General features: G+C 54.3%; 7 protein-coding genes across 7 annotated transcripts; 3 read left to right on the top strand and 4 right to left on the bottom strand.

Annotated features, from left to right (window-relative positions):
• Positions 1–107: 107 nt before the first annotated feature.
• Positions 108–1485, bottom strand: AYL99_04189 (hypothetical protein; the record flags this gene model as incomplete). The annotated part of the gene is made up of 5 exons (XM_018835703.1): positions 108–346; positions 440–545; positions 623–790; positions 863–926; positions 998–1485. 5 exons carry the CDS (start codon positions 1483–1485, stop codon positions 108–110), a joined length of 1065 nt encoding a protein of 354 aa, XP_018695353.1.
• Positions 1486–2478: 993 nt separating this feature from the next.
• On the bottom strand, positions 2479–3153 carry AYL99_04188 (hypothetical protein; the record flags this gene model as incomplete). The annotated part of the gene is made up of 2 exons (XM_018835702.1): positions 2479–3080; positions 3138–3153. 2 exons carry the CDS (start codon positions 3151–3153, stop codon positions 2479–2481), a joined length of 618 nt encoding a protein of 205 aa, XP_018695352.1.
• A 655-nt stretch (positions 3154–3808) lies between these two features.
• Positions 3809–7438, top strand: AYL99_04187 (hypothetical protein; the record flags this gene model as incomplete). Its single annotated transcript, XM_018835701.1, has 2 exons — positions 3809–3937; positions 3992–7438. 2 exons carry the CDS (start codon positions 3809–3811, stop codon positions 7436–7438), a joined length of 3576 nt encoding a protein of 1191 aa, XP_018695351.1.
• An 815-nt stretch (positions 7439–8253) lies between these two features.
• On the top strand, positions 8254–9140 carry AYL99_04186 (hypothetical protein; the record flags this gene model as incomplete). The annotated part of the gene is made up of 2 exons (XM_018835700.1): positions 8254–8418; positions 8478–9140. 2 exons carry the CDS (start codon positions 8254–8256, stop codon positions 9138–9140), a joined length of 828 nt encoding a protein of 275 aa, XP_018695350.1.
• Positions 9141–10725: 1585 nt separating this feature from the next.
• AYL99_04185 (hypothetical protein) lies at positions 10726–12699 on the top strand (the record flags this gene model as incomplete). The annotated part of the gene is made up of 3 exons (XM_018835699.1): positions 10726–11293; positions 11361–11835; positions 11904–12699. The coding sequence occupies 3 exons, from the start codon at positions 10726–10728 to the stop codon at positions 12697–12699; spliced, it is 1839 nt and encodes a 612-aa protein (XP_018695349.1).
• A 674-nt stretch (positions 12700–13373) lies between these two features.
• Positions 13374–17720, bottom strand: AYL99_04184 (hypothetical protein; the record flags this gene model as incomplete). Its single annotated transcript, XM_018835698.1, has 1 exon — positions 13374–17720. The coding sequence occupies one exon, from the start codon at positions 17718–17720 to the stop codon at positions 13374–13376; it is 4347 nt and encodes a 1448-aa protein (XP_018695348.1).
• Positions 17721–19203: 1483 nt separating this feature from the next.
• AYL99_04183 (hypothetical protein) lies at positions 19204–20286 on the bottom strand (the record flags this gene model as incomplete). Its single annotated transcript, XM_018835697.1, has 1 exon — positions 19204–20286. The coding sequence occupies one exon, from the start codon at positions 20284–20286 to the stop codon at positions 19204–19206; it is 1083 nt and encodes a 360-aa protein (XP_018695347.1).
• Between the last annotated feature and the right edge of the window lie 409 nt (positions 20287–20695).

The raw sequence follows: 20695 nt of genomic DNA, 5'->3' as shown, positions 1-20695 counted from the left end.
AGTATCTAATTCCCTTGTCCGGCAAGAGCCTACCGGGGAAGATAGCCCGAGGCAACTCCCCTACCCCCCTTCCCTTTATTTTCTCTGTCGTGTCCTCTGCTGCTGTCTCAGACCAGCTTGGTGACCAACTTTCCCCGGTTGCCGCCGTCAAACAGCTTCAACCACGTCTTGGGCACGTCCTCGAACTTGGTGTCGACGACCTGCTCGCTCTCGGCGTCGGAGATCTTCAGCTTGCCCTCCTTGACGGCCTGCACGAAGAGCTCGATGGTTTCCTGCGCTTTGGAAAGGTAGTCGACCACGATGAAGCCGCGGATCGACAGGCGCATGGTGATCACTTGGAAATAGTCTAGAAACAGGACAAAAACACCGGGGATCAGTCAAACCGGTTTCAAAGGAAGGGGGAAAGAAAAGGAGAAAAGGAGCAAGGGGGGTTGATTACTTTTCAGCACGGTTGGCTCGTTGGAGTTGTAACCAGAAATGGAGCCGCATGCGACGGACACTCCGAAACGCTTCAGCCTGGCGAGCATCAAGTCGAGGATATGGCCCTGGATCAGAATGTTATCAGCACAATAATGTTCTGCCAAGGGCTCGATCACTCTTCTAGGAGAGGGAAATCACTCACTCCGACATTGTCGAAATAGATATCCACAAACCCGTCCGTTGCCTTGATCAGATCCTCTTCAAAGGTCGGGCTCTTGTAATTGATGCATTTGTCTGCTCCAAGGCTCTCAACCCAGCGGCATTTCTCATCCGAGCCGGCAATGCCAATGACCTCTGAGCAGCCGACAATCTAGAAGGCGACACCAGGGAAGTTAACTCAGAAACAGAAAACACGAACGAAATGGTCTCGGCTTGTGCTTACATGCTTCGCAATCTGCACCACCATGCTGCCTGTGGCCCCCGCCGCGCCGGAAACCACCACTCTCCTACTTCATCGTCAGAGCGTCGAGAGATCGAACAAAGAAGACAGGGGTACAGGCTTTCCAGAGACACTCACATTCCTTTCTTGGCTTCACCAATGACAACTAGGCCGTAATAGGCTGTCAAACCCGTCCCGCCGAGCGCGCCCAGGTAATGTGTCATGCTTAGGCCACCGGGAAGCGGCTGTCGTGGACTGCACTCGGCTGCATCCACGACAGCGTATTCGGTCCACCCTGGCGCTACGGCCACGATGGTCCCCTTGGGCAAGTTGTCCGCAGTCGAGGCAATGACTTCCGCCAGCGAGCGCGCCATCATGGGTGCCCCAATCTCTACGGGCGCAGTGTAGTGCCTCTCCGCCTTGACGGAAGCATCGATGGCTGGACGTTGTGCCGGGTCGTTGGAGAAGAACAAGACCTTGACCAGGACTTGGTTTGGCTTCAATGGAGGCAGCGGTCGTTCCACCAGTTTAAAAGTTGGGTTCGCTTCTGTGCTGGAAAAGGTCGGAAGGCCATTGGGACGGTTGGCCAGGATCCAGGTACGGGTGGATGTGGGAGTCGACGCCATGCTGTCAAGTTCCTCGTGTGCGGTGGATCAACGAGACGATAACGTGCGTCCTCAGGATGATGTCAACCTATTTGTGTCTGCACAAATACTCAAGCTCTTTGATAAAGGGAGCAGTCGGGTGAATAGCGTGATATAAAATGTTTTCGGCTATCCGAAGGTTAGTAGTTAATACTCCTCTTAGTATTATCCGATGGACAAATGAGTGTCTCCGGCAAGAAGCTGTGCAGCGAATGACTCGAAGACGAGACACCGACGAGAAGGGGAGATTGTTTGCGCCAGTCTTAAGCATTTTCGAAGAGTCAGACCATTGATAGTTGCAGCATGACGTCCAATACTCCCGCCCGAATGGAGGGGCACAAAAGGAGAAACATTGTGCCTACTTTGGGTAAAAAACCGAGGTACATATCATAGTCTCTGGGATTCATGATTGGCGGAAGCTTTGTTCTTCTCCGCAATCCGGTTTGAGAGCAAGTTACACTGACACGACGCATCAGCGGGCAGGTTCACATTTGTCAGCATCTTTGTGTTGATATTGCACCTATGTGCTGTCTTATGTTGGTACTCGTCAGCCTCTACCATCGGGGCTGATGCTCCAGCCCGGAAGGCTGTGATACGGCCGTCAAAGGTGATATTCCGCCGGAATGAGAACAGCGGACAGGGCATACATCTCACCGACTTGCCCGAGACAGCCAGATCGAGGAAAGGTCGAAGCGCCTTGGTACGAGTGCGGACACCGTATGACTGGGAGAACGTTTGTTGGCTTCGAACCCCCTTTGACTCGAGATGAAGCGTTGTTACGGCCGACAGCATTCGTCAGGGCTTAGGATTGGGCCGGAGAGACTGAGTGTGTCGGCGCTGCTCTTCAAGTGCAGGTCCACACCTGGCTCAACGATTGAGAATAACGGAACAGCCCCTTGAGCAGCCAAGGCACGTGCAGTTCAAGGAGATTGTCCACCATTGATTCCTTAGCAGGGCGGGTATTGTCGATATGCTTCAGCCGTAGAGCCCATCCCACTCCTCTTCCTCATCCTCCGGAGCAGCATTCTTCTTGATATCTTCCAGCCGTTTCTTCTTTCGATCTCTTTCCCTTTGCGCCAGGTCAATCCGGTCCAAAGGACAGGTCCCGTTCACCAAAAGCCATGGTCGAATGCACTCAAGGTCAAAAATATGACTTTGATGGCAAGGGAGGCGCACCAGGAGCGGGTGAGGGTCTTCGACGAAGGCATTTCCACAGATGGGGCAGTCAGCATCTTTGCTGACTTTCTTGATGTTGACCCGCTCCAATGCAGCAATGTATTCTTCGTCCACCCCCTTGACTTCCCGGGGAGGTCGTTCGGCCGTGTCCATCAGGTTCTGGATCATGCTCTCGAGCAAGTTGGAGTCGGCATGGTCATTGACCCTACGCATGACTTCAAACGCCTCTGCAAGCGAGCGAAAGACGGCGGAGACATCAGCAGGAACAGGAACAGCACCTTCACGAGCTCGTTCTTCTGGTCGATCCGGTGTGACTTCGGACAGAAGGCTCAGGAATGTGGAGAGATCTGGTCGGCGTGGTTGGCCTTGATTGCCATTTGGAGGATCCGAAGCATGTTCAGCTAGAAAGCGTCAGCCCAGTGGGCTCAGTCGGCGTCGCAAGAAAGCATTGTGCTTACTCTCGTAGCTGCTCATCGTTACCGTGTGAGCGCAGAATTGTTCTGGCGGACTCCTGGCTGTCAAGAAGCAGGGAAAGGAAAGCGAGAGCAGTGCGTGAGCAGTGGGGAATAAATAAGTGACAAGCGAGATACAGGCACGAGTTGATGGCGCGGCCTCTCTGAACAGGTTAGCGATGACAGTGGGGTTAGAGGCGGCAGTCAGTTGAATAGACAGTCAGTAGTGTCAGTCAATCAGAACAACACTTGGAAGAACCAACTCGAGCAGGTGAATAGGACAATGGGAGTCTGGTGGTTGATACGTGGGGGAAACGAAGGAGACATTCAAGACATGGAGAGAAAGCTCAGGAGGCGCAGGCTGGTGACGCCACAGTGTCAAGCAGCACCAGCCACATCCCAAGCCAGAGAGACCCAGAACCACCACAACCACTTAATATGGTCAGGCCGGCTTCTTCTGCTCTTGCCCTTGACTTCACCCATCAGCCATCACTACCCAGAGTATTCATCCTGACAAGCAAACGACTTACGGCAAACGGCCACTATGATATGACGAGACCCACATCCATGTAATCCAAATCGTCCTCGAAGACCCTCATCCCCCGAACTACGTTGCCCTCGTCATGCATCGTCCTCCGGATCTGCGATAGCTCAACACCGTCGGCATCAGTCTGCCCATGGAGGCAGATTGGGACGAGATCACTCGCATAGCAGTGCCGTCGTCGGGACTGCATGCAATTCCCACCCCAGCCAGTGCCGTCGCTTTTGATGATTTGCAGGAACTTCTATGGGTCGGCAACGATCAGGTAAGGCAGCCTTTTTGGAACTGTTGTCTTTTCACCTCTCACCTTCGAGGCCAGGGACGAGTCACCTCATTCTATGGCCCCGAGTTGCAACGGTACGTCTCGGTCAAGGCTCATCTGGGAGAAGGCCCAGTCAAGCAACTGTTGGTCCACGAAAAGGGTATCCTTTCCATCTCGTCTTCTTCCGTCCACTTCGTCAGTCGCAGAGGCTTAACACAATGGCACATCTCACACCGCCTGATGACGGATCTCCGCTGCATGGGTTTTGCTGCTACAAACAGTCTCGTCCTTGTGGCAGGATGTCAAAGCACCTTCTTTGTTATTGACGTCGACAAAGGCCAAATTGTCTCGGAACATCCCGCACAGGCAAAGTACACCATCCTAAGGAAAAGCCGCCACATATGTGCCGCGACTGATGACGGCAACGTGCATATCCTCAGTTTGACCGACTACCAGCTCCTCAAATCCTGGAAAGCCCACTCTAGCGCGGTCAACGACATGGATGCCCGCAATGACTTTCTTATCACTTGCGGATTCTCGGTCAGGCAGTTGGGCGTGCCTATCGTCGACCCGTTGGCCAATGTTTACGATCTGAAGTCTCTCACATCTCTGCCTCCGATACCTTTTCATGCGGGAGCCGCATACGCGCGCTTACATCCTAAACTCCAGACCACCAGCTTCGTCGCGTCACAGACCGGGCAAATGCAGGTGGTGGATCTGATGAACCCGGTGAATGTCATGCTTAAACAAGCGAATGTTCAATTCATGCTAGGAATGGAAATCGCCTCCTCGGGAGATGCCCTCGTGATTACTGATTCCAACGGGTGGATATATCTTTGGGGGTCACCTTCGAAAGTCCGCTTCAACAACATCAGCCAGGAAACAGAATTTGCAGATCCTCCCCCCCAGCAGGTTCCCCATGTCGACTGGAACGACTCCCCGCTCCATACCATAGGCATGCCGTACTATTCAGAGCCTCTTTTGTCGGCGTGGCCAAGCCACATGGTATTTGAGGTAGGAGCGCCACCACCGCCGGTCGAACCGTCGCTGCTGTTCCACATGCAGACGGCCGAGATGGGACATTATGCGCCGAACCTGAATCCTCGAAAGCTTCTCCGCTACCAGGTGGAAGATACCAGAATAGGCCACGTCCCTGCTTCAATCACTGCGCCCAAGTTTCTGAGCGAAAAGGCCAAAGAAGCGCCCGCCAATGGAAACGGCCGGAAGCTTTCGGACGCCGCTGAAGGATTGGCCGGTATATCTCTCAATGGCCGGGCGCAAACCGACGAGGAACGAATGCTCAAATACAGCAATGTCGAGATCAAGTACAGCAGATTCGGGGTTGACGACTTTGATTTTCGATATTACAACAAGACTCCTTATTCTGGACTGGAAACGCATATTGCCAATTCATTCATCAACTCACTGTTACAGCTGTACAAATTTATTCCTCTCATCCGCAATGTGGCCATCCAGCATGCCGCCACGTCGTGCGTGGCGAGTCAATGTTTACTGTGCGAATTTGGCTTTCTCTTCGACATGCTGGAAAAGGCAAATGGCCAGAACTGCCAGGCGACAAATCTTTTGAGAGCCTTTGGAGCCTCTAGGGAAGCCGCGAACCTCAGCCTTTTCGAAAATTTGTCCCTGGCCAACGGGACGCCGCTCTCGACCACGATCCAGGCCGTAAATCGATTCTTCTTAAAGCAAATGGCGCAAGACTATGTCACAATGTCGACGAGTAGTGATGGGATCGATGAGATTATCGCGAGTAAAGCGTTTGAAGCCATCCGTTGTATGTATTGCAACAATGAGACGACCAAACCGGCAAGCACGTACGTGCACGACCTTGTCTATCCACAATTCGAGCCAAAGCACTCTATGAGATACATCAAGTTTTCGTCCATCCTGAAGACCACCATCGAACGAGAAGCTAAGAACCGGGGTTGGTGTAGCCGATGCCGAAGGTATCAACAGTTGGCGATCCGGAAAACAGTCCGGCAACTACCTTTCGTGTTGATGATCAATGCGGCACTCGGGACTAACCCTGCAATGCGCGCCATCTGGGAGACCCCGGGGTGGCTTCCTTCCGAGATTGGCGTTATTGTACAGGATAGGAACGTGTACGTCTTCGAAGGTTCCGACCTCGCCCTGCATCAGCGAAACAAATCACCGGGTCTGGTGATCTACGAGCTCGTTGGCTTCGTCGCCGAGATTGACACCAGTGAACGGCATCAACCTCACCTCGTCAGCATGGTGAATGTGGAGATCTCCAGCAGTGGACCCGACATCTCCCAAAATCACAAAGTCTTTCCCAATTGGCATCTCTTCAACGACTTTTTGGTGTCTCCGGTTGATCCCCGCGAAGCCGTCCATTTCAACAAGGGCTGGAAAATGCCTAGCGTCCTTGCCTACCAAGTGAAGAATGCGCACGGCAAGCTTGATCACAACTGGAAACGAAGTTTGGACACGACCTTGTTGTACCAACACTATAGCATCAATGGCATCTATCCCAAGGAGGGCTGCAAGATCCTCGCACCAGAAGAGCACCCCGCGAAAGGCACCCCCATTGCGCTAGACACGGAATTTGTCGAGCTGGAGAAAGCCGAGATCAATGTCAAGGCGGACGGAACGCAAGAAACCATTCGGCCGGCGAAGAGTGGTCTCGCCCGTGTCAGCGTGTTGCGCGGCCAGGGCGAGGACGAGGGCGTCCCTTTTATCGATGACTACATCACCATCTACGAGCCGATTGTTGACTACAAAACTCAGTATTCCGGCATTCGCCCAGGCGATCTTGATGCCCAACTTTCACATCACAACCTCGTGCCTCTGAAGGTGGCCTACAAAAAGTTATGGATTCTGCTTAACCTGGGCTGTATTTTCGTGGGCCACGGTTTGGCGTCTGATTTTCGGAAGGCCAATATCCATGTTCCCAAGTCGCAAACCGTCGACACGCAGTACCTGTACCTCGCCCCTGGCAAGCATCGGCGGCTTTCCCTACGATATCTTGCGTGGGCGGTATTCAAGGAATATATCCAGGAAGAAACGACGCTGGATGAGGCGATGCAAGTCGATGGGCATGACAGCATTGAAGACGCACGCATGGCGCTACGCCTGTGGCGCAAGTTCCAGGAATACGAAGATGCGGGCATCGCAGAGCAGATGATCGAAGACATTTACCGCAAGGGCACGAAATACGGCTGGAAACCTCCTCCACGCAGTATCGGTGGAACTTTAATGCCTTTGGACGGTGTTGGTACCGGAGCAGCCAACAGTGCTGTACAGAGCGGGAGAAACACCCCGGATTTGATGGCTTTACCCTCGTCGTTGGCCGGCACACCCTTGCCGACCTCGCCGCCCAAGGGGATTGGTGCTGCTGGCGGCAGCGGCAGCGGCAGTGGCAGTGGCAGTGGCAGTTCAGTGGGAGGATCGTTCAAGTTCAACGTCGCCGGAGCGGGCAGTTTTGTCCCGGGCAATGGGATCATCAAAGAGAGTCCGCTCCGATAGAGATGAAGCCAAGAAACCAGGCTGAGATAGCTGGAGTCGGCCAAGGAGCTTTTGACTCAAGAGGGCCGCGAGACGTGCTCCTCTGGCTTTCAGGCTGTTGGGTGGCCGCAGTTCCTTGGATGTTCCACCACACCCCCAATACACTCATTTGATCCCAAGTATTCCGTACACCGCAGGCTTTTTTTTTCTGCCATCTTTTCTCATTACACTCTCTCCATTTTCGTATCCCATTCCGGATCGAAAGGTGATCCGGACCGTAGAGTAACCATACCAGTAGCATGCTACATCTTTCATTTATCAAAAGCATTCGTGGCAGAGCCCCTCGCCAATTCACCCACCCCCACTAGGTGATCGCCTATTGGTGAGCTGTATTCTCCATCAGCGATGGCTGATTGGCTGTTTTTTTGAAAAAGGCCTAGCGTAGTCCTATTTTCAGCTTGAGGCTGGGGTGAAACCGACAAGAAAGCGCTAAACCTCTCTTGGGATCTGCCCCTTGTTCTTGTTTGAATATACAACACCAACTGCGCTGTGCCTCTGGACGTCCTTCTGTGCAGTCGTGTGTATTTGATTCCATATATCTGTTTGATTTGTTGTGTTGCTACGACTTCGTGTTTCAGGACCAATTGAGCAGTGGGCACGGTACAGCCTCCCTGAATCGTTTCAACCTACCCGAGCCCGCATTGTGAAACGGACGGCGGCCCCAACTAACAAAGAGAGCGTCTCGGCGAGGCCAGGCCACGACACTCACATCTGCAATATATACCTCCGTCCGTCCCTCGAGCTGTGCCTCCGGGCGCCGACCCCCTGTCTCCATCATGCCGTCCAAAATGAAGTCGCGCCCGCAGGTCTATCCACGACTGGCTTTCCACCTCATCCGCGCCATCGCCTTCGTCAGTGCATCGATCGTCAGTGGCATCCTGATATACTTTTGCATGCAACTGCGTCACGATGGGTTTAAGTTGCCCTGGACGTTTATCATTGTACGTGGAAATTACTATGGGGGATGTCATCATTGTACTGACTACTGAATGAATCTCAGGTCCTCGCCTCGACCCTCCTCTCCCTCATCTCCCTCACCCTCACCTCGTTCCTGTACACCTGCTTCTTCCTCTCGCCGCTGTTCAACCTGATTCTCAATGTCACCATCTTCATCATCTGGGTGGTTGGGTACAGCCTGTTGACGTGGAACATGTACGGTACCCTGGGCCACAGCTGCTCGCGCGCCAACTGGGCCTCGGACGACGGCATGATGATCTGCCGCATCTACAAGGCGCTGTACTCGTTCGAGGTGTTCGGCCTGCTGGCCCAGATCGCCTTGATCGTGTTGGACGTGCGGACCCGGCGCGCGCAGACGGCGTTGGGCAAGTACAACCCGATGGCTGTCGGTGCTGCCGGGGCGAGAGGCGGAGCAGATGTGAAACTGGACGACCTGAACAGACACTCCGGGTCGGGACTGCTCGGCGGCCACGAAAGTTCCCAGGACGGACTGCCCTATGGCATCGGAGATTACAACAGCCACTCCGCCCACGAGTCGAGATTAGGCTTGAGGGACAACGCTGCGCACACGGACTACAGCCACGGCCAATCCGGACAGGTCAGGGTGGACGATTTCAACAGCTCGACCAGCAGTTTTGGATATAACGCATACGCCCCACACACTGGGTATGCCAATGGCGGGTACGGATACGAACCCCAGCGATGAATGGAACAAGCGAGCAGGTGAAACAAGCAAAAGAAGACCAGTACGCGTGAGCGTTCTTCGGTGAAGAATACATGTATAGGACTTTCATCTCTCATGGCATACCAAGCATGGCGCGGAAGGGTGGTAGTGCTATTGGATCCGGACATGTTGGTTTGAGATTACCCAGGAAATGGACACATCTATCGACACCCACGGGGGTGACGGATCTTGGAAAATGTACAAGCACCCACAGGTTCAGGGAAAGGCAAAAGGCAGAGCAAAGGAAGAGTCAGGCACAAGTTCCTAGACTTCTGGGATATATGCGGCGTATCTTGGGCGCAACATCCAATTGTCTGTATATCCTCAATTCATCCATCCGTCCAATAAAGGAAGCAACCGGACGTTTTCCAACAGAATTCGCTTCAGCTTCTGCTGCTGGCTCCTACGACAGGAGAGGAGCAGCAATGGACAGACCGTTCCCTGCAACCATCACTCCCCCTTGGGAGCATTCCGCGCCCGTCTCTTGGTGGTCTCAAAGTCAAGCTTCCAGACGTCCAGCTCGGTCTTCGTCTCGTCTCTCGTGAGCAGAAGAGCTATTAACAGGAGACAAAGGCGTTTCGTCGACCTCTCATGTGTTGGGGGCACTCCGTCTGTCTCCTTTTGAATCTGTGTGGCATCTTGAATCTTGACAGAGGGGGACCAATGCTAGAAAGACAGGCAAGCATCAGTGATGTGCATGTCCCTGGCACATACAGAGCTCCCTATGTATGTTAGCACGGATCGAGGCATGTTCCCAAGCGATTGTCCAAGGAAAAGACCCAGAGGTTGCTGTATGCTGGAAAAAGGGGCCTATATCTACATATGCAATCGTCGTGCTCATATTGCCATGGGTTGGCTGATCTGCTGTCTGGCATAAAGCTCTACTAATACAAGTTGTCGACGTCAAGACTTCTACAGCAGACCGCTCAGAACGGAAAGCGTGGAGAGCCGCGATCTGCCGAGTTCTGCTTGGCGGGCACACGGCCTCTGGGGGTGGGGGGGAGAGCTTTTGGCTGGTGAGGCTTATGATTGCGGGTTGCGGGGGCAAAGGTGCAGCCAGTGCCAGCCAAGCAGGTGCCGCCCACTAGCTCCTAACCGCCCCCAAGACCCCCGGATAAACTCCACCAAAGACCACTACCACCACGTCTTCCTGCTCTTCCTGCTCCCCCTCCACATGCTTGCTCTCTCACCCGCCTCAACTCCATTCCATCCATTCAGCCACCATCCAATGCACCCATCACCCATCGCCTATCACCCATCACCCATCCACCCCTCCCCCTGGCACGAACTACTGAAGAGTGCACCGTCGGCTTTCCACACCGTGGCCGTGTGACCTGCAGCCATGGCCTTTTTCGAACCAGATTCTTCCGTGCGCAAACCCCACACCCGCTAGCGAGCCACAATGGTGCCCTTGCCCGCCCGGCTCATCCTTTCTTGATTTCACCAAACTGCGGACGTGTGTGTGTGAGAGAAAGAGAAAGGAAGAGAAAGCGAGAGCTGTCCAGCTTCATTCCTTGAACAGGTCAGATTTTTGGTCTCCCATTATTATGTCTAGGAACGCCAGGACATGTACAAGGCGCGAGCCGTGACTCCTCGGCCGGATCCCAACGCTGGAATCGCAGCGTCGTCGAGCCCTTCCCGTGCTTCTTATGACGCCGCGACCACCGTGACCGCCGCAGCCAGCAGAACCTTTCAGTTCGTCACCGCAAACCCCTCTACCGACGCCGAACGCTGGCGCAACAAAACCCTTGTTCGCTCCAATGCTTCCAACTACCACTGGCGCCGCGTCAGGAACTCCTCTGCTGGTAATGGTGGCGCCCCCGCCGCCTCAAGTCGCCCGGTAACGCGACGTCGTTCTTCTGCCCGCAGCCACGCCAGACCGTCCAGGAGAGTCCTTGCCCCCGCGACACCTCAGACGGACGGATCCTCCTCGACAGAAAGTGAAGACCTGACGCCCAAGACTGAAGAGGAGTCGATCGAGTTCGTCGTCACACAGTCACCTCTGCCCGGAGGCGAGCTGGTATCTACCCCCAGTGCCAGTCTGTCGAGCCTGCTGATTTCCGGCCACTATGACCCCTTCGAAACATATCCATGCGACCTACCCAAGGAGTTTGTTAGTCCTGTTCTCGACCAAGGTGAGTGCTCGTTTGCCTTGCATAAAACGAACAGGGAAAACCGGAAAAGACTGACTGGTGGCGACAGTGAACAGCTTCCTGTCTCTGATGTTCCCCCCCGAGAAAGGACAGACGCTCAGTCCCCATTCCGAGAAATGGCTGCAGATGACCTTTCGCGACCGTAGTCTCTTCCACGCATCCATCTTCTGTCAACTCACGCGCAATCGCATATTCCTGTCGTCGCCCGCCGACTCGCCGGAACAAATGCAATGTTACACCGAAACCATCCGGGGCGTGCATCAGAAGTTCGCCGACACGTCCATGAGCTGCGAGGATGAAAACATCCTGGCCGTGTACGCCCTGTCCTACCACGGCGAGCCGCGCGTCCATCCTCCCACGCCGGCACCGTCTCAAGGTCCATTGACCACCTTGCAACTCCTTCACCTGTACGGGGGTCGCCTGCAGACTGTCAATCTGCATCTGCAGGGACTGGCCAAGATGCTGACGCTACGGGGCGGCCTGTCGCAAATCAAGCTGCCTGGGCTCGCACAAGCCATTTGCTTGTAGGTGGTCCTTCTTTTGTCCTTCTTCCTGTTCCCCCAGTCGAGATATTAACGCTCGTCCCTGCCAGCGGAGACATCATCCTGGCCAGCCAGACGCTCACCAGACCCATGCTGCCGTACGAGCAGATGTACGACGACGTCTTCGGGCTGTTGAACGCCGCCTCGCGCAAAACCCACCCGCTGGTCGGCCTCGGCCGGGGGTTCCGCGTGCTACCGGAGATCCTGGGCACCGAGATGGTCGAGAACCTGCTCACGGTGCTGAAGTGGATCATCCAGTACACGTTCGCCGTCGACGACCACGTCCAGGCCCGCCCAGAGGCCCAGAAACTGGGCTGCATCTCGGACGGGCGTAACTTCGTGCAGCACAGCCTCCTACGCCTCACCCCGCGTCCCCGCGACGTCCCCGACGAGCACCCGCTGCTCCGCCTCACGCGCCTGGCCACCCTCGTCTACAGCCTGCTGGTGGTGTTTCCGCTGCCGGCCATTGCGGCGCCCTTCCACCGCCTCGCCCGCGACATCAAGGCCCAGCTCCTCCTCCTCGCCGGCGACGACGACGATGACGACCGCGGCAGTGGCGACCGGTCCGTCCACCACCCGTGGACAATAACCCCCGCCGCCACGGACCTGATCCTGTGGGCCACCGCAATGGGGGCGATTGCAGCGATCGGCTCGCCCGACCGCCTCTGGTACCGCACCACCCTGGACGAGCTGACTCGCCGTCTGGACATCGGCACCTGGCCGACCATGCGCGACCGCCTGGGCATGTTCCTGTGGTACCGGTACACCAACGACTCGGACGGCATCAGGCTGTGGACCGAGATCGAGGAGTCTAACATATTCCGCCTTTCCGCAGTGAGTCAGTGAGTGAGTGAGTGACTTGAACCACCAAACCGGGTGGAAGTGGTGGGTTGCTTGGTGGGTTGGCGGCATGGTGGGAGAGTTGAGACAAGTCAGGAACAGGGGTTGGCGTCGAGGAGAAGAGGAATTGGAAGGGTAAGTGTGGATATTGGGCCGGTGGAACTAACCGATGTACATCCTTGTTTATGATGTATTATGCCAGATGTGGATTGCCACATCTGCACAGATATCTATATTATAGCAATATCTCAAGTTAGAAGACAACGGGGATCATGAGATACGACCAAGAAGACTCTGCTTGGTCGACGGCCAATCAATCCTTCACTCGCAAAACACCTCGTCCTTCTCATTAAACATGATCAAGTTACGAAGCTTGCACACCCAACGTTACCAGAGAGGAACGTGTTTTTCCATTGACCTCGAGCCGCTGGGGCTTTGACTATATCTATCAATTGGACACTCTTTGTAACCCAGCTCGCAAACACCGGGATGCGCCATGCACCTAACAACGTCGTCGTACGCGATCCTCGCTTCCAAAGGATAACTCCTTGCAGAATTCGTGACATGTTTCATACACACGTAACGCATATACTTGGAAATGAACCAAGGGGCCCTCCTAAGTGACCTCCCAACCTGAGGTTCATTGGAGAGAATAACCGCTTTCATCATGTACTTTCGTCTCATGGTACAACAGTTGCCTCCGAAGGTGGCGATTCCTCGGCCGACAGGGTCCCTGACTTCTGGTAGTCGTGTTGTTCAGTTTGTATGGTAGGTTTCTGCTGGCTCGGCGTGGTGTTGACATCGAAAGATCCTCCCTGTTCGTCTCGACGAGAGAACCATCCTCCTCTTTCCCATTTGCCCGGCTCATAGACACATTCCTTGCGCGCGTCTTGATCCACAATTCCCTTTAGCAGCAGATCCACGCGTTTGAAGTCCACCGGTTTCAATATCCAGCCGTCAAAGCCCGTTCGCACATACTTGGCGCGCTCCTTCTCGACGAGCGAAGCGGACACCGCAAAGATGGGAATCCTTCCGTTGCCCCCAGCTCTACTGGAGAGACAGGATTTGCCGTGGATCTTCTCGAATGATCGAATCATCTTCGTGGAACCAAAACCATCCACAATGGGCATTTGAAGGTCCATCAGAACGGCATCGAACGAGGCCGGTTGGTCACCGTGGGCCGAAGAACACTCCTCACCATTCACCGTCATATGGACTGTATATCCCAGCTTTTCTAGGCGTTTCCTCATGATTTTGCTGTTGATCGGGTCGTCCTCCGCAACGAGGACCGAGAAATTATCCGATGATGTCGCCTTGGGGGTTTCGGTCGTATCTGATCTTGTACCCACAGACTCCGGCTCTTCGAAAAGGATCCTGGGGCCAGATATTGATCCACTCACCTGTTCCGGCTGGCCGTCGGACACCCGGACTGGTCGTAGTGGAGTTCCAGAGTCTTTAATCTTTTCCGACCCGGCCGTCCTGAAAAATGCCGACCGGAGTTCTCGTGGAGAGGGCAGGCTTCTGGATTTTGGAGAGCTCGGGGAGGCCTCTGATAAATTGAGCGAGAGACGATGAGAATCTTTGACATTGGAACTGGGACTGCCTTGTATTGGTTCACCCAGCTGCAAAGGCTGCTGAATGGCGTCGATGAGTCTGTCGGCATCGCTTCTTTGGCTGGTATCGCTTTTGAGACTGAGGGCACTTTTCCCGCTCTTGAGACTGGCCAAGCTATTGATGCTTCCACCACTTTCTTTGCGAACCAGGGGAGGCGGCTCGCTAACTTTTGGCCGTTTCTTGTAAATCAAGGTGACTTCACCTTGTTGTTGTTGTTGTTGTTGTTGTCCAGAAGACGTAGACGGTCGAGAGATGGCGTCTGATGACCGAGGATGGTGGTCGAGTTGAGCAGCTTTAGGCGCTTCATTGATATCAAAGCCGAGAACAATGACGAAACGGGAACCCTTTCCCTCCTCCGTCTTCACTCGCAACTGTCCATTCATATTCCGAATGGTCCGTGCAACTACAGCGAGGCCAAGACCAAGAGCCATGGTTTCGGGCTGCGTCTTGTCGGCGGGTTTATCACTCGTGATCACTGTAGGGGATTGCAGATCCTCTTCGTAAGAAACTTCTTCAAGTTCTCTAAACAACGCGTCGACTTTCGTTTGCGACATTCCTATTCCAGAATCCTCGACGGCGACTTCAATCTCAATCTTGCCCTGTGTTTGTGAAGTTGGTAAAGGATATGCCTCGACGATAACTCGTCCTTCTTTTGTGTGTTGTATGGCGTTCGCAACGAGGTTAGACACCACTTGTCGAACTCGTCGATAGTCGCCCACGACTTGTTGTGGCAGCTCGGGGTGCAGTATGACCTCATAGTGTAGACTTTTTCGCTTCGCATCGCCGACAAAAGGATCCGTGGCGTCCTTCAATGTCTGCAGGAGGTTGAAAGCTTCATCCGTGACCAGTGTCTGGCCCCCTTCTGTCTTGGTCAGATCCAGCAGGTCGTTGATGACATAAACCAACGATTTAGAGGCCGAATGGGACTTAGCCAGGTTCTCTCGAGTGTCCTGATCCAGCTGGCCTTCAAGCGCGATTTCCAGGTAGTTGATGATCGCGTTCAACGGGGTGCGGACCTCATGGGCCGAATTCGCCAGGAGAAGCCGAGTCAGTTGGCTGTTTTGGAGGGCGGCTTCTTTCTGGCGCCAGACCTCGATGAATTTGCCGTAGACGAGACAGAGGACGGACGCGGTCTCTATTTCTTCATCTGTCCAGTCTCGACATCGACCTACAATGGTCTCGCTCCACGCTTTGAAGCTTGTTCGGGGTTCAAGGTAGCCCTCAGTACCTTCCCTGATGAATTTTTCGTACGGGTTGCCGGCCCATTTAACTTCTTGCAACACGCCCTTGCGGAAGAAGGCAATAAAGTCGTTGCCACCGGTTGACAGAGGGACGAAAAGAACACCGGCCAGGAATTTCCAGCCCGGTTCGTAACGCAGATCAGGAAAATCGTTAGTGATGTCCTGAGAGCAGCATACTGCGTTCATCTCTCGCATTCGGAGATATTCGACCATCGCAAGGACCTCTTGAAGGTGGCCCCTGGGGTTGCCCAGGATCTTCGTCTCATCCCTGATCGAAAGTGCACCAACATCGGCGTCGAACAATTTCAATAGGTCGTCAGATGAGGCCACAATATACCCCGATGGGTTTGTGGCGGTAGAGGCGGTGTTGATAAGTTTACGAGCTTGTAGTCTGGAAGCGTAAGACAGGCGTTCCACGTTGCGAGAGGCATTCTCGCCGACTAAACGACACATTTTGCGGATGGGGAACGACACCCTCATCCCCTTCGCCCCATATGAATGGCAAGAGATCAACCCCCACAGTTCATTGAAAGCATTGATCGAGATCGACATGGACGACCGGACGCCCATGTTGGCGAGATATTTGATGTGGATCGGAGACATTGCGCGGAGGTTCGCATGCGTCAAGTCGAGAGGCCTCTCAAGGTCCTCCACAGTCCGGCATACGAGTCGGGCTGTCTCCTGATCACGATCATAGAGCAAGCGGACTTTGTTGATCTTATACAGGTCTCGTGCCTGTTTGGGTATGTCGGACGCGGGAAAATTCAGACCTTTATACAGGTCCCGAGTCGATCGAGGATCAACCAGTTCGGCGACAACTCTCCCGTTCCAGGCGTTGTCGAATTGATATATCATGACACGATGAAAGCCGGTCAGTTCCTTGACAATGCCAATGAGGACTTTAAGAAATGTTTGTAGAGTTGGCGCGTTGGCAAGTTGTTCCTGGATTTGAGACATTACGTTGAATATCTCCATTGCTGCCACCTCCGTCCTCTTCTTCCGCGCGCTCCTCAATACACGTAGCGGTTTACTAATAGTGACAGTGCTGTCCATGAGTTCTTCCGCTGTAGGATTACTCCCGAGAGTGTTTTCCGGAACTGGAGGCGTCATGTCCTCCGGCGAAACCAACGGATTCCTCGTGTCGTCTTCAATTTCGAACTCACAGATCACCAAGCCTGGATCCGACTCGGACAGGTGCATGGCACACCATAATCTCCGGGTGCGAGCGTGCGGAGGTTTGATTGACAAGAGAAAAACTTCCAGTCCATTCGTGCTGACATCTCCTTCACCATCTTGGATGAAGGCCAGGTGGTCCGTCAAATTTTCTGCTTGGTCTTCACAAAATATGTCGAGGAAAGAGTCGAGTTGGAAGAGCTGATGAGGTGTGTAGCCGATAATTTCGGCCGAATTCTCGCTCACCACGCGTACGACCAGCTTCTCGTTCTCTTCACGGAGAGCGACAAGGAGACCAAAGCTTTGAATGGCGCCAGGGATATGAATTGGTTCATCTTCGCATCTCTGTAACGTTTCACCGTCTCTTCCGGTGATGACGGCGTGGCCACCATCGGTCACAACATGCTTGAAGCGTGCCGTGACCAATCCAGATTCTGACGCTGCTGGGGTTGGTACTCCACCGGACACGCTCGAGACCTCCGACTTGCTGGAGAAGTCATCCGCGACCATATTATTCAGAAGCTGATGGTCGACCTTGCCAGTGGAATAAGTCGTCGAGCCAGCGTCTGATCCGTCAGATGTCGACGCGTTCCTTGTTCTGGTGGACGCACGTCCCAAAAGTACGCGGCTTGCGTTCCTGGAGCCAGTGGGAGGTCTCATTCCAGGATAGCCACCACCCAGATCCATACGAGGCATTGGGGTAGCAACAGGATCGATGGAAACGGTCGACCGAACAGGGAAGACACGATTGATAGACCCTGGACTTAATGTCAATTTACTGTCGTCTGATCTTGCGGATGGCGAAGGCGGCACCAGTGGGTCAGCGTCAGTTCGTCCTGTGAACATGCTGATATGTGACTGAATAGGTTCAATGGGTATCCATGTCGGAGGTGTCTGGTGTTGACGTAGCGCCGGGGATGCTGAGGTCGTGGCCTCTCCCTGCGCAGAACATGCTGAAGGGTTTGCGTCCTTAAAGTGGTCAGTGGCATCGGTCGACATGTTTGTGAGAATTGTTCTGGAGCCAGAGGCAGGTCCGTAGTAGATGCGAGGTATCGAAGTCCTCTGGGCACTTGTGTTGGTACCCACGAGCGACGTGTGCCGGCGAGGACATGAAGCTAAGGCGTTACAACACTCGCATCCTGGTGGTATCTACCAAGTCCCGATCCCTGGACGCTCCCCCCTCTTTACCGAATCTCGACCAAGTACAATATATTGGATCTTTACCCCAGGAATTGAGTATATTTCTGAGCCAGCCGTGTCGCTCATCCAAGTTTGGGCAACACAAGACCTTAGTCGATTGGGAACAAGGTTGGAGCAGATGGCAGGTGAGTTTTAGCAGGATTGAAGCCTGCAAATATTGATAAGAGTGTTAGGAAAGGCCGGAGGAGTTTGGCGCATGGACATGAATGGAGACGGGTTAGGTCGTCAGAGGGTGCGTAGAAATGCAGGAAGGACGCCCCGGGACCAGCAGGGCAAAGAAGACGCGGTCAAGCAACAGGGATTGCCGTGCAAAGCCCAGTGCAAACGGTCAGTTGGCTTCAGGCGTGGCGAATGTGGAGGGTCAGTCTCGCAACAGTGCGCCTCACAAGGGCCGTTGGAGGGTGGAATTTTGGTAGGATTGGAAGTGATGCTTGCAGATACAGCATTGACGCCAAAATCAGGTAAAGGCTAATGAGGGGGATATGAATATACGAGGTTCAGTATCGTGAGTTCGTATGCTGCAGACGAGCAGATTGAAGTGGTGGTAGTAGGTAGTGACGGTGGTGGTTGGGCCAGTTTTGGTGTTGGAAGGAAGGTGGAAGGAGAACCCGAGCCCGCAGTTTGGGAGTTTGGGAGCCACGGACCTTACTGTAGGGGTGGGTGGCTGTCTGCGCCGAACATCCTCGACAACGGGAAGATCTCTACCCACCCTTGTCTGCACAAGGAGGATCCCGAAAGTCGGACTGCGGCTTCATCATTGTCTCTCTCTCTCTCATTACTGGCGGCAATGCTGTTCCTAACCCGCCAACTTCTCCACATGCAACCCTTGTGCAACACCATCCTGCCCTACACCAAACGAACCTAGGCTAGCGAGGTACGATTACCGGCTGCATGACTTCTCTGGCTCAAATCTTATATCTTGGGTTTCTGCAATAATGACCGTTCCGGGTCTGGACAAGATGGCTGAACGAACTGGGATCGAGGAGCAAGTCAAGCAATAAGACTGACATTTTCTTCAAACAGAAACTTGGGATCCAGGTCACTCAGACGCCCCTCCCCCTTTTTCCCTCCGGGGCCACATGCGAGATGACGAAAATGGCTTGTTCGCCTAGGTGGCTTGATGGCGAACCGCCTCTCGCTTGCTGACGAGTTGGACGAGTGCCGCGCCACTGACGGAAGGGCCCCCCCCAAACATTCCCATACGCAACAAGATGCAATTGTTCTGCCAGCCCCTGGGAATCCCATCCCATCTCCGGCCCCAACGCCACAGATAGACAGGAGTTTAAGAGGTTGAAGTCTCCAGAAGCACAAGCTGCGGTTTACCCACCCTCAAAGCCTCGTCATTCAGTGCAGAGATCTCTGCTTCGACCAAAGGAATCCCAGACTCCATTCTCGCCGTTGCTGTCCTCTGTTCGATCTCTCCCGGGAAGAATATCCGATCGACCCCCTCCATCTTCTCACAGCCCACGACCCGCTGGTACAGATAATCCATACGGGCCTTGAAGTCTTCCAGGCTCATGAAGAGATCGGGTTTGATGGCGATGAGAAAATGTCCCGTATCCGCAGGCTTACTGGGGTCGTACGGATTGGTTACATGGCCAGCAAACGCACTGCCAGAGAGTACCCCGGAGAAGACGTCCATCATGATGGAGAGACCCGACCCCTTGGGCCCGCCCATGGGCAGCATGACTCCTCCCAACGCCGCCTCGGGATCATCGGTCTGCCTCCCATCCTTATCCAACGCCCAGTCCAGCGGGATTTTTTCCCCGCGGCGCTTCGCCTTGTAGATTTTGCCTCTGGCGGCAACACTGGGTGCCATGTCCAGGATGAATGGGGGCGCCTGTCCTGCAGGCGCCCCACACGCAATGGGACTGACGCCCATGAGTTTCTCCTTACCTCCCCACACTGGCAGCGCCGGGCTCGAGTTGGTAAACACTAGACTCATCATCCCGGCGTCGATGGCCTGCTGCACGATCCAAGCAGACATACCGAAGTGGTTGGAATGCTTGACACTGACCATGCCAATGCCGTACGTGCGAGCCATCTCGATCGCGTGCTTCATGCCCAGATGTGCACACAGGAATCCAAAAGAATTGTGACCGTCGACTTGGCCGACCACGGGCGTGATCTGACTGAACACAGGCCGGGCTTTGGGGTCGAGCACTCCTTGTCGGACACGCTCCATGTACGACGGGATGCGGTTCATGCCATGAGTGTCGACCCCGCGCAGGTCGGCCTGAATCAGACAGTCTGCGATGATCTTTGCATTCTCCTCCGACACGTTGTTGCCCTGGAGGACGTCGGCCACGAACCGTCGAGCGTTGTTTGCAGACACGCAGCGTTTGGGGGCCGACTCGTTTGCCATGTTCCCGGGATTTGCGTGAATAGACGAGGTGGGACGGAAACAACTTGCCAGATCAACCAGACAGCATCAGCTCAGCTGAAACGGAGTTGCAGCCTTTTATATGCAGCACAACGGAGTCATTTACTCCTCATGCAAACATCTTGGCAGACGAAAAGGGTCGCTCGGTCAAACCGGGGCTCAGGCCGATACGATGGAGGAGCGAAACCCGCTCCGTGAGGCTCCGTATCCCTATTGGGAGGTGACGCCAGCAGTATATGATTATCTCAGGGATGATAACCCATTCGACTATATTGAAGTCTTTTAATTCTTGTGGAAGTCACAGCCATGCCAGATGGTTATTTGCTCCTTCTGGATTACTCTCATCTCGCCAGACGTAATAAGAAACAAGGGAAGAGTGCGACAGTATCCC

Source organism: Fonsecaea erecta, assembly GCF_001651985.1.
Source record: "Fonsecaea erecta strain CBS 125763 chromosome Unknown Scaff3, whole genome shotgun sequence".
NCBI lineage: Eukaryota > Fungi > Ascomycota > Eurotiomycetes > Chaetothyriales > Herpotrichiellaceae > Fonsecaea > Fonsecaea erecta.
This window is presented reverse-complemented; position numbering and strand designations above follow the sequence as displayed.